General features: G+C 44.8%; 4 protein-coding genes across 5 annotated transcripts in view; 2 read left to right on the top strand and 2 right to left on the bottom strand.

Annotated features, from left to right (window-relative positions):
* The window catches only part of LOC113207532 (2-oxoadipate dehydrogenase complex component E1), an 11,276-nt gene extending 8,464 nt beyond the window's left edge, over nt 1–2,812 (bottom strand). The window contains exons 1-3 of the mRNA XM_026424144.2: nt 2,506–2,812; nt 1,862–1,982; nt 1,612–1,774 (exon numbers count right to left, since the gene is read on the bottom strand). Coding sequence (XP_026279929.2) covers nt 1,612–1,774; nt 1,862–1,982; nt 2,506–2,662 — 441 coding nt within the window. The 5' untranslated portion in view covers nt 2,663–2,812. The remainder of the gene's footprint in view (nt 1–1,611; nt 1,775–1,861; nt 1,983–2,505) is intronic.
* Nucleotides 2,367–5,787, top strand: LOC113207587 (glutamyl-tRNA(Gln) amidotransferase subunit A, mitochondrial). Of its 2 annotated transcripts, none has more exons than XM_052264382.1 (9): nt 2,367–2,497; nt 3,564–3,723; nt 3,820–4,015; nt 4,100–4,309; nt 4,396–4,571; nt 4,671–4,876; nt 4,981–5,198; nt 5,319–5,524; nt 5,606–5,787. In XM_052264382.1, the coding sequence occupies exons 1-9, from the start codon at nt 2,462–2,464 to the stop codon at nt 5,761–5,763; spliced, it is 1,566 nt and encodes a 521-aa protein (XP_052120342.1). In that variant the 5' UTR covers nt 2,367–2,461; the 3' UTR covers nt 5,764–5,787. The 2 variants fall into 2 exon arrangements, with proteins under 2 accessions (XP_052120342.1, XP_026280001.1); XM_026424216.2 differs by lacking the exon at nt 2,367–2,497 and adding an exon at nt 3,259–3,415.
* On the bottom strand, nt 5,747–6,898 carry LOC113207588 (guided entry of tail-anchored proteins factor 1). Its single transcript, XM_026424217.2, has 4 exons — nt 6,751–6,898; nt 6,464–6,629; nt 6,325–6,392; nt 5,747–6,254 (listed from the first exon to the last, which is right to left on the bottom strand). The coding sequence occupies exons 1-4, from the start codon at nt 6,829–6,831 to the stop codon at nt 6,048–6,050; spliced, it is 522 nt and encodes a 173-aa protein (XP_026280002.2). The 5' UTR covers nt 6,832–6,898; the 3' UTR covers nt 5,747–6,047.
* LOC113216906 (probable glutamate--tRNA ligase, mitochondrial) lies at nt 6,890–9,432 on the top strand. Its single transcript, XM_052264383.1, has 10 exons — nt 6,890–7,039; nt 7,127–7,214; nt 7,290–7,524; nt 7,612–7,807; nt 7,876–8,090; nt 8,171–8,393; nt 8,475–8,635; nt 8,711–8,889; nt 8,991–9,142; nt 9,258–9,432. The coding sequence occupies exons 1-10, from the start codon at nt 7,034–7,036 to the stop codon at nt 9,357–9,359; spliced, it is 1,557 nt and encodes a 518-aa protein (XP_052120343.1). The 5' UTR covers nt 6,890–7,033; the 3' UTR covers nt 9,360–9,432.
* Nucleotides 9,433–10,567: the final 1,135 nt, after the last annotated feature.

Genomic DNA, 10,567 nt, shown 5'->3' with positions numbered 1-10,567 from the left:
TCTACCAAGTTTCGCTACTGAGTTTCTCTACGGAAAATCTCTTCCAAGGATTTCTGTCGAAGATCTTTACCAAGTTTCTCTACCAAGGTTCTCTACTGAGTTTCTCTATCAAGGTTCTTTTCCGGGGTTCTCTGCCGAGTATCTCTACCAAGTATGTCTACAAAGGTTCTCTACCGAGTTTCTCTACAGAGTTTCACTACCGAGTATCTCTGCCAAAAATTTTTGCCGATGATCTGTACCAAGTTTCTCTACCAAGGATCTCTACCGAGTTTCTCTACCAAGGTTCTCTACCGAGTTCCTCTACCGAAGTTCTCTTCCGAGGTTCTCTCCGCCGAGGTTCTCCACCGATTATTTCTACCAAGTACTTCTACAAAGGTGACAAAGGTTCTCTACCGAGTTTCTCTACCGAGTTTCTCCACCAAGAATCTCTGCCAAAAATTTTTGCCGATGATCTCTACCAAGTTTCTCCACCAAGGATCTCTACCGAGTTTCTGTACCAAGGTTCTCTACCGAGTTTCTCTACCAAGGCTCTCTGCCGAGGTTCTCTACCAACTATCTCCACCAAGTATCTCTACAAAGGTTCTCTACCGAGTTTCTCTACCAAGTGTCTCTACCGAGAATCTCTACCAAGGTTTTTTGCCGATGATCTTTACCAAGTTTCTCTACCAAGGATCTCTACCGAGTTTTTCTACCGAGGTTCTTTACCGAGGTTCTCTACCGAGTATCGCTACCGAGTATCTCTACCTAGGTTCTCTACCAAGTTTCTCTACCGAGTTTCTCTACCAAGTTTCTCTACCAAGAATCTCTACCAAGGTTCTCTGACGATGATCTCTACCAAGTTTCTCTACCGAGGTTCTCTACCGAGGTTCTCTACCGAGTATCTCTACCGAGTATCTCTACCAAGGTTGTCTACCGGGTTTCTCTACCGAGGTTCTGTACCGAGGTTTCTACCAAGGTTCTCTACCGAGGTTCTCCACAAAGGTTGTCTACCAAGTTTCTCTACCGAGTATCTCTACCGAGGATCTCTACCAAGGTTCTCTACTGAGGTTCTCAACCGAGATTCTCTACAGAGGTTCCCTACCGAATGTCTTTACCGAGTATCTCTACCAAGGTTTTCTACCAAGTTTCTCTACCGAGTTTCTCTACCGAGTTTCTCTACCGAGTTGCTCTACCGAGAATCTCTACCAAGGTTTTCCGCCGATGATCTCTACAAAGTTTCTCTACCAAGGTTCTCTAACCTCAGTATAAAAAAATATCACTACATGTAAATAATAAACTACAATATAATACTAAATACGACATGACTGGAAAGAATCAATAAAATTGATAACATCGCGAGTTCGCGAGCGACGCGAATAATCATAACATAGGGAGATGATATGACACACATTCGCGCCGCGTGCCCCTCTATGAGGGTTTCTAGTAAGAGCTTGGCGCCTGCGAAACTCGAGGTAGGCCACCCAGCAGTACGCGCGTGCACTGCAGACAAGATGTTGCCTACCTACCAGGCGTTATGAGAGCTTGCGGATGCTGAACTCGGCAGGTTCGTAACGACGACTGGCGAACTTACTTTATGGATGGTCGCTATCTCACGCTCTCGGCTGTCCTCACCTCCAGGTACGACAAGTCGGTAGATATGGGCCCACAGTAGGCCGCCCTGAGGGATTCCACGGCCTCCGCCACCGTACGGCACGACCCCTCCAGGATGCCGCCGGGGCTGACTGCGTCTTCCGGTCGCAAGCCATAGCGGCTCACGTCCAGTTCGGGAACGGCACTGTCGAGGCAAGGATGTCGCAGTGTCAAAACGCGTGGTCAAAACATGATGACGTTCATTCGGCTAGCCCCGCCGTGTCGCACTCACGCTGGTTCCGAGAGCCGGTACGGGTTCGTCCCGGCCACCTTGTGTCCATGGGTGCGAAAGGCTTCCACCAGGCGGTAGAAGTTGCTCTGTTTCACCCGCGCCTCTGTATTCTTCCTCTCCACTGCAACACAAAGTGCACCGATCCATCAACTGCTTCTAGTAAACAACCAGCCATGGTGCCAGCGGACTTAGGAAATGCGGTTTGGGCAGCCAGGGCTAAACTCTCCGAACGTCCAGCAGGTACTTCCCCCTCGCAATGCCAACTGAGTCGCGAGTTGTGATCGCGTGCGATCCCCTGCCGTCGGTAGAGTCCCCTGTGAATGCTACGCACGGCCCAGACCAGAGCGACACGCAGAGCGGGGCGGGGCGCGTCAACCCGGGGCCGCCGGCAATCAGATGATCAACAGATCCCCCCGCGCCACCGCGCCCCTCCCCCGCGGACCGTGTGACGTCACGGCCAGGCCTCTTGTGTCACAGCCACGGTTCGGGAGCGCGGAGGAGGACCAGAGCACCTCGGACAACGCCGAGGACGGTGGCAGCAGACAATGCTGCTGCCATGTACGGGCTTGCTGCCGCTCACGAGACTTACGCCGAGGAGTCATGCAGTCGGCACGACGTTGTCCGGGGCGCAGAGTAGTACGTACGTTGGAAGGGTTCCTCCCGGCGCGGCCTGTATCCGTGGACGCCTGTCTGGCAGTGGTACGCCCTGAGCCCCGCCTGATGCCGCAGCCGCTGCAGCTGCTGCCCCGCCTGCAGGTGCAGCTGCGGCGCTGCGGGGAGACGGCGACCCAGGGAGAGCATGCTTCTGGACCCAGCGGACGGTCTGTGCGGCCTGCTTCTCGGCGGGGCCCGGGTTGTTATCGGCGCCGGGACCTCTGAGTCTCTGAGAAGCTCTGTGGCCGGGCCGGCGTGCAGCGTCGTTCAGAAGGTTCAGGCGCAGTGCGGCGGCGAGGGGCGGGGAGGCGAGCGGGAGGCTCCCCAAATGTGACGTCCTTGGCTCCCCGTTTCTTGTTACTGTGCAGCCGGGAACGGGTCCGGATTCAGATCGGGTCGCGGGGCACGGCAAGAGAGAGGGCCTGTTAGTTGTCATCTCCGTCCCCTCCTCTCTCCTCCTTTGGTCCATCCAAACTAACGGGTCGGGGGCGGGCGTCGGGCGGGGGGTCGCGTTGTTGGAGGAGATGGGAAAGAGAAGAGAGGTATCAATACCGTAGAAAACGAGGTGCGACACGAAGCTCGCGCCCACTGTTACATCTGCGTGCGCATGGAAGTGTGTGTTATCACTCCATGTTAAACCAAAACGACCAAGTCTCTTTCGTGCGCCGGGCACAGTGATGGTCGCTGGATTTTTCATACATAATGTAGTCTCATACTGGTCCGACTTGGGATTCTCAATCTCGCTTTGCACTAGCAGACGACAGACAATACAACCTCATTGCAATTGGCACTAAAGAGACCCCGGTTCAGTCTGTTGTTGATTTCGCATTTATTTTGAATATAACTCGTCAAAATTCCTGACATCTTGTCTCTAAAATGTTGTCATCATCTATTAAAGCGGTAACATTTCTATTCTTAATTTTGTGCGATATTCCTCATTATAAGGGGTTGCTTTAAGCCATGTTAGCCCAGGGGTTATTTTGTGTTTTCTTGACTTCATTCATTTTGAGATATTTTGAGTTGATTTTCTAAATTCTCCTTATTATAGGTTGCTAAACAGTTAAAGTCTCCTACGTTGTCGGCCACAGAGCTATGTGATGCCAGCTTGAGACGCATTGAGAAAACCAAATCACTGAATGCTTTCATTACAGTTACTTCTGAAATTGCTCAAAAACAGGCAAAAGAGAGTGATGAAAGACATTCTAAAGGTAGAGTTTTTGTTCTTTTCCATGTAAATTTTGCTAGAATATTAACAGATTTTTTAAAACATTTTGCTAACAATGTTTGGGGATATTTGTTTGCAGGAAAACGTAAAGGTGAACTTGATGGGATTCCTATTGCTGTGAAGGACAATTTCTGCACTGAAGGAGTGCTAACGTCATGTGGATCACACATGTTATCAAATTTTGTCCCTCCATACAGTGCCACTGTAGTCTCAAGATTACATGATGCAGGTACAGTCATGGTCGGGAAGTGTAATCTGGATGAATTCGCCATGGGGTAAGTTTCTTGTTAAACTGCTTCCTAAGTTTTCTGAACTCTACATCATCAAATTACATCGCAGCATTGTTGAGTCCTCCTCAGATCAGGTACTGTTGATTCAATCTATGGTCCAACCAAAAATATCTGGGGCTCAGATATACCTTTTGAATTGTTGAACTCAATTCATAAGAAAGGAGGTGAAAGCTCTTCTACCTTGAACGTAAAACAAGGAGTTCTAGAAGAGGATTGGCATATAGCTGGTGGAAGCTCAGGTGGAAGTGCTGTGGCTGTGGCTACAGGATCATGCTTTGCGTAAGTTATATTAGGGGGTACATGCTATTAATATATGATTACCTAAAATTTATAAGTGCTTAAAAATATTTCCATGTGGCGTGTAGAGCTCTTGGATCAGATACAGGTGGCTCTACCCGCAATCCTGCTGCATATTGTGGTGTTGTCGGTTTGAAGCCATCTTATGGGCTTGTTTCAAGGCATGGACTTATTCCACTAGTCAACTCCATGGACGTTCCTGGCATCATTGCTCGGACTGTGGAGGATGTTACCTTAGTATTAAGTAAGTAAATAAACGTAAATCTCAATATTTTCCAAACCAATATACACATAACTTTTCTCAAGATTACTATATCCTAATGAAACTGTTTGGTGGTGCTAGATGCTATAGCCGGACCAGATGATCATGATTCTACCACTATAAAAAGACCACATAAAAAAATTTCTTTAGAAGAAACTGTAAATTTAAGGGGATTGCGCATAGGAATTCCCAAAGAATATCAGAATTCATTGATGTCCCAAGAAATGATTGAGGTCTGGAAATATGCAGCTTCCATTTTAAATGAGGGCGGAGCAACTGTTACTGAGGTATTGTTTATTTTCTTGTATATTTATTTGTCATCCTCTAAAGTAACTTGGAAAGGATTTATTTTAATCACAAGTATTACCGGCACACAAAATCTATCTTCCAGGTATCTCTGCCTCACACATCTAGTTCAATAGCATGCTATTCTGTACTAAATCAATGTGAAGTGGCCTCTAATATGGCTCGATATGATGGTCTCAGATTTGGAATTCGAGGTAAAGATACCTCTTCCACTGAACAATTGTATGCCGAAACCAGAAGTACAGGTTTTAATGATGTTGTAAGAAGCAGAATTCTGTCTGGCAATTATTTCCTCTTGAAAAGGTTCTTCCTCAAAATTAATTATTTTAATTATTTTATTCTATCTACATTCAGAATACACATTTTAAGTCACTAATTTGATAGATTGTCACATTGACTAATCTCAGATCTTTTTCCAATTAGAAACTACGAAAAGTACTTTGTTAAAGCCCTGAAAGTGCGTCGATTGATAAAAAGAGATTTTGATAATATATGGAACAATAATATAGATATCTTGTTAACACCAACAACTCTCAGTCAGGCCCCTAGACTGTCTGAGTTTAGGCAGCATGACAACCAGACCCAATGTGTTACCCAAGATTATTGTACTCAACCTGCTAACATGGCTGGTGAGTGTGTTCCATCATCTGTCATCTTTAGTAGATGGTATACTCCAGAAATTTTAATTGGTTTTTGCATTGGTGACACAGGTATTCCAGCAATCTGCCTACCTATCAGACTGTCTGCTGATGGATTACCTCTCAGTTTACAGTTGATGGCACCTATGTATGAAGAAAGTGTTATGATGAAAACAGCACTTTGGCTTCAACAAGCAGTGAACTTTCCACAGATTAGTCTCAAAATTTAATAAAGTAACAATTCTTCAATTATAGACAGTCTACAAAGGGATTATTGAGATCCATCCTTAAATTTAATTGAAATAAATTAACAATTGTGTTATAAAAAAAAAAGAACACATTGAAAGAGAAGTCTCTGCACACATGTTGATTGTAGTCCTGCTACCAAAGTTGTGTCAAACGTTACAAGGATTCTTTCATAAATTAATGTTTTGGAAAGTCCTTGGAACACACTTATAACAGTTTTTCCATATAACTGAGGAACAATGCTCCTCAAAAATATAAATACCATGAATCATGAATGACCTGTAGAGTCACTCAACTGTCCAGCCACCAGCCTAGAAACTCGATAACAAATCGCAACCCAAGTGAGAACACTGACTGCTCCTGTTTCTTCAGCTGGCCACGAGATAATTGAAGAAAATGGTGATAGCCAGTTCTCTGGCAGAATGACAACAGCCGCAGAGCGATAAAGGTAGAGAACAGTCAGCATAAATAGTGACTGAAAGAAAAGTTTCGTCAATCTACGGTAGCCCAAGAAGTAGGAGTGAAAATACAAGAAATTAACTTACCATTATTAAAGTGGCACCAGCCCCAAACATTACTTTAAATTTTAATCTGGTACTATTTATGGCCATTTCTAGAAAAAATATTTGATTATTTTTTAAAATGTAAACTCGAAGGTCAAGATGTATGTAAACTCATACTAACTTTCTCCTTTTAGTTCATCCTGCATTTTGATTAATTTTCTCTGAAGGCGGGCATGTTTAGCAAATTCATCTATCATTGATATTTGTGACATTTCTGTACGTATTGCTGCTATTTCCTTGCGGATGTTTACTGATCGATCGCTCTCACGAAAAACTAGTGATAGAACCTGAAACAACCAATTCAGATTTTTCCCAATGACAACAGTTTTACATGATGAGAAACATAACCTATATTTCAAGGTTTTGAGGATATTTGATCGAGTACAGCAGAAGGGACATAAAACTCACATATTTTATTATTAACTGCGAGAAACTGCTTATAACAGTTCCAATGGTTATCAGAATGAACAATGTCGTATTGACGTACATTTCGACTAACTAGTAAGAAAAACACTTTAGAGACGAAGCAAACAAACCAGCAACTGCTTCCTGAAATTAGTAGAAGGTGGTGCCTGTCAACCGGCAAGCAGGGCAGACGACACAACCTCAAATGGTTTCGCACTTCTTCTCGTCTTGCCCGTAAAGTTATTGTTGAGAAAGTATCGATTAGAGTTTACTAACACTACGGAAAATGAGAGTAAGTACGAATGTTGTTCTGTCATAAGCATTTTCCTGTTGATTTTGTGTGTTTTGTTATTAAGAAGGTTATGTTGTGTGTTTACAGTACTCACATTTACCATCATTCATGTTTCTCACATCTGTTAGAAAGTTTAGCAATAATGTTAGAGTGAGGTTTGCGCCAAGTCCGACAGGTAATTCTGTAGCTTGAGATATTTTATATTATACTTGACAATATAGAACAAATTGTTAACAGGGTTTTTGTTTAGGACGTCTTCACCTTGGAGGTCTTCGAACTGCTCTATACAACTTTTTATTTGCTAGAGTCAAAGGTGGAAAGTTTCTTATCAGGATTGAAGATACTGATCAGGCTCGTCTAGTTCCTGGAGCTGCAGAAGCAATTGAAAGAGATCTCCAGTGGGTAGGAATTGAAGCTGATGAAAGCCCTTCTCGAGGTGGAGGATATGGGCCTTACATTCAATCTGAACGGCTAAGCCATTACAGGTGCTAACAATATCTAATTCCATTGTTGATTAATCAGCTGTAAGTGTCTTTTGTGTATTTGACATTTATTGAGCTTGTTGCACTCAGGACTGAGACAGAAACTCTCATCGAGAAAGGTGCAGCTTACAGATGCTTCTGCACGGACAAAAGGCTGGAACTTATGCGCAGGGATGCAAATCGAAGAGGTGCTGTTCCACGGTATGACAATCGATGTCGGGATCTAAGTTCCAATGAAATTGCTGAAAAATTAGGAAAAGGGATGGCATACTGTGTCCGCTTCAAAGTAGGTGACATTTGTCTGTACTTTTAAAGCAAAATCAAGCATTTAGTTTATGTAAGAAATTCTTGCAGCTTGAGAAAGGACCTGACACTTTTGAAGACATAATATATGGCAAAATAGTATTAGATACAGCTTCAATTGAAGGGGATCCTGTTATATTGAAGAGTGATGGATTCCCCACCTATCACCTAGCTTGTGTTGTTGACGACCACTTGATGGAAATATCACATGTTTTAAGAGGTGTAGAATGGCAAATATCAACATCAAAACATCTGCAGCTGTACCGGTAAAATACTCTTTGATCCTTACAGACAAGACATACAATTTATGAGATTCTAATTTTTTTCATGTTAATTTACTGTATAGGGCATTTGGCTGGAAGCCACCACAGTTTGGTCATTTACCCCTTCTAATGAATCCTAATGGGACAAAGCTCTCTAAGCGTCAAGGGGACATTGATGTTGAACATTTTAGAAAATCTGGAGTGTTTCCTGAAGTTCTTCTTAGTTTTGTGACAGAGTTTGGAGGAGGATTTACAAGAGAGAGAGGAATAACTTCTGTTCATGATGTTGAAAATCTAATTAAACAGGTCTGTAAACAATCAGTATAAACAAGAATTTTGTTATCTCTGTAACAGGTTTTAAATGCTTCTTTTTGTTTTGTTTTATAGTTTAATTTACAATCCCTAAACACCAGTTCTTGTAAAGTTGATCTAGAAAGGTTAATCCGTCTGAACCGCTTAGAGATGGAGAGGAAGCTCCAAGACCCAGAAAGTTTAAAATTACTATGTAATCAATTGAGAGATCTTGTACTCCATCACTATGATGAACAGTAAGATATCTGCAACAAAGCATCTACTCTTAAGTTTATTTTTTCAGTGTTACTTCAGGAGTTTGTTTGTTTTAGAGTGGAATCTAATTCTCCTGCCATCTCGGATGAAAGACTAACATATCTTCTTCAATGGGGGCTGCCTCGAATGTCACGCCTTGAAGATTTTTTTAGTTCTGACCTTAACTATCTCTGGTCAAAACCTTCACTTACTGTTCTATTGGATATTGTTAAGGATTCGCCACATTCGATTGCAGGTAATTAGGTGATTTTCTATCTAATTTTATTTCTGAATTTTTTGTACTGGAAATAGTCAAAGGTGTTTCTTTTTTAATTACTTATTTAATTATTTTTGCAGATGTTTTAGAAAATATCTCTTCACACATTATTCAGTTATCTGCAGAGGGTAATGCCAATATTGTTGCTGCAATTAAGGATATCTGTAATTCTCATGACGTTAAGTACAAGGTAGTTATGAAAGCTCTACGAGCAGCATTAAGTGGTCTGAAGGTAAGAAATGTGCTTGTTTGGATATCTTTTTTCTTCATACGCAAGGAAAGGGATTCTTTGTGCCCCTTTGTGCTACCCATACTTAGTAAATGTCATAGCCATTCTTTTCTCCCAGGCTGGGCCTCCAGTTGGAGAAATAATCGAGAACCTTGGAGTTGACGAATCCTCACACAGACTGCGACTCGCTGCTGAGGCCCTGAGGAGCGTAGCGCATTGAAATGATCTAGCTAGTCATAGCTTTTTGTCAACCATAGGAGTCAAGAGAAGTAAAGATTTTACCAGTAATTAAATTCACATTTCATGTGACTCGTAGGCATAGTCAGCAGACGAGACCCCGCACCTCTTTCCTTCATGTCCTTGCATAATAGTGCACCATGACGCAGAGACACACCCTCAACTCCTCACGCAACCTCCTGCCTGTCAAGCCCCGCCTCTCGCCGGCGCCCGCAGCACCCCTGCTACTTCCCTGCAACTTCCCTGCAACTCCTCGGCAACTCCCCTGTACCTCCCCTGTACCTCCCCTGTAAGTACGACGCCCCGCTATAGCATCGCAAGACACCAGCTGTCGGGTTCTTGAGCCACTAGGCACGTTTCCGTCGCTCAGCGAATGAAGCAGAGTGGTACCTACTTCCAGTCGCCGAACGAGAAAAAGAAGAAATCTCTAAAGCCCGCCGCCAGAAACAGAGATGCTGGAAGTAGCCCACATCCCAGCCACCCCCACTCCCCGCTCCCCGCCCCGTACTCCGCGCGCTCCCTTCCCGACTCGTTAGGGTCGAACCGCTCTCCCGGCTCGACGCGTACTCATAAATAATATCAAACGGGCGAGGCGCGCGGAGCGGGCCGGGGCCAGGGAAGCGCCGCGGTATATTTGGAAAAGGCTGGGGGTTGTGGTGGCCTCGAAAGCCAGGGCGTTGAGCAACCTTATTTGGAGACGGGAGGGCGATTGAACGGGAAAGCGAGGACGCATGGAATGACGCTTTGCCTTTTGTTTTCCGTAGAAATTCTCGTCAGTCCTATAATGGTGCTACTCGTAAGTTTCCCCGTTTGCCGGCGCTCCTGAGTGCCTCTTGCGGCCAGTAGCGGCAGCTGGCGGAGGTGGCCCGTGGGCGCTCCCGCCCCCTCCCCAACTCCTCCGCACTTCCCTCGTTTTCATTCCTCCCACGCCCCTTGCATTGATTCAGCAGTAACTTCATTCGCCGCCCGAGTTCACTGACAGGCTCCCCCGGTCGGCCCCCCGTGTCCTTGGGGAGAGTGGATGGATAGCCCCCCCCCTCCTCCACGGCCACCAAGAAGAGGGCGTCCCGCCACACAGAACAAGGAGCACTCTCTTCCCCCGGACTGCCCTCTTTCCCTTGTGTGCGCGGGTCGGGTGTGGGAGTTTAGTTGGGAGCGCCCTAGCACGGCCGGGTAGGCAACCCTCACACA

The sequence above is a fragment of the Frankliniella occidentalis genome, unplaced genomic scaffold (assembly GCF_000697945.3).
Source record: "Frankliniella occidentalis isolate FOCC.00 unplaced genomic scaffold, Focc_3.1 Scaffold18, whole genome shotgun sequence".
Lineage (NCBI taxonomy): Eukaryota > Metazoa > Arthropoda > Insecta > Thysanoptera > Thripidae > Frankliniella > Frankliniella occidentalis.
Note: the sequence above shows the minus strand (reverse complement) of the source record. Positions and strands in the feature narration are given on the sequence as shown.

Bases quoted from the DNA above. Each gene is read 5' to 3' on its own strand.
- LOC113207587 (XM_052264382.1), top strand. From the start codon at position 2,462: ATGCAGTCGGCACGACGTTGTCCGGGGCGCAGAGTA. The intron at 4,572-4,670 runs GTAAGTAAATAA...TGGTGGTGCTAG, and splicing joins GGATGTTACCTTAGTATTAA to ATGCTATAGCCGGACCAGAT. The intron at 5,525-5,605 runs GTGAGTGTGTTC...TTGGTGACACAG, and splicing joins TCAACCTGCTAACATGGCTG to GTATTCCAGCAATCTGCCTA.
- LOC113216906 (XM_052264383.1), top strand. The intron at 8,394-8,474 runs GTCTGTAAACAA...TTTGTTTTATAG, and splicing joins TTGAAAATCTAATTAAACAG to TTTAATTTACAATCCCTAAA. The intron at 8,636-8,710 runs GTAAGATATCTG...TGTTTGTTTTAG, and splicing joins CTCCATCACTATGATGAACA to AGTGGAATCTAATTCTCCTG.
- LOC113207588 (XM_026424217.2), bottom strand. From the start codon at position 6,831: ATGTACGTCAATACGACATTGTTCATTCTGATAACCATTGGAACTGTT. The intron at 6,630-6,750 runs GTGAGTTTTATG...TGGTTGTTTCAG, and splicing joins CGCAGTTAATAATAAAATAT to GTTCTATCACTAGTTTTTCG. The intron at 6,393-6,463 runs GTTAGTATGAGT...TATTTTTTCTAG, and splicing joins GGATGAACTAAAAGGAGAAA to AAATGGCCATAAATAGTACC.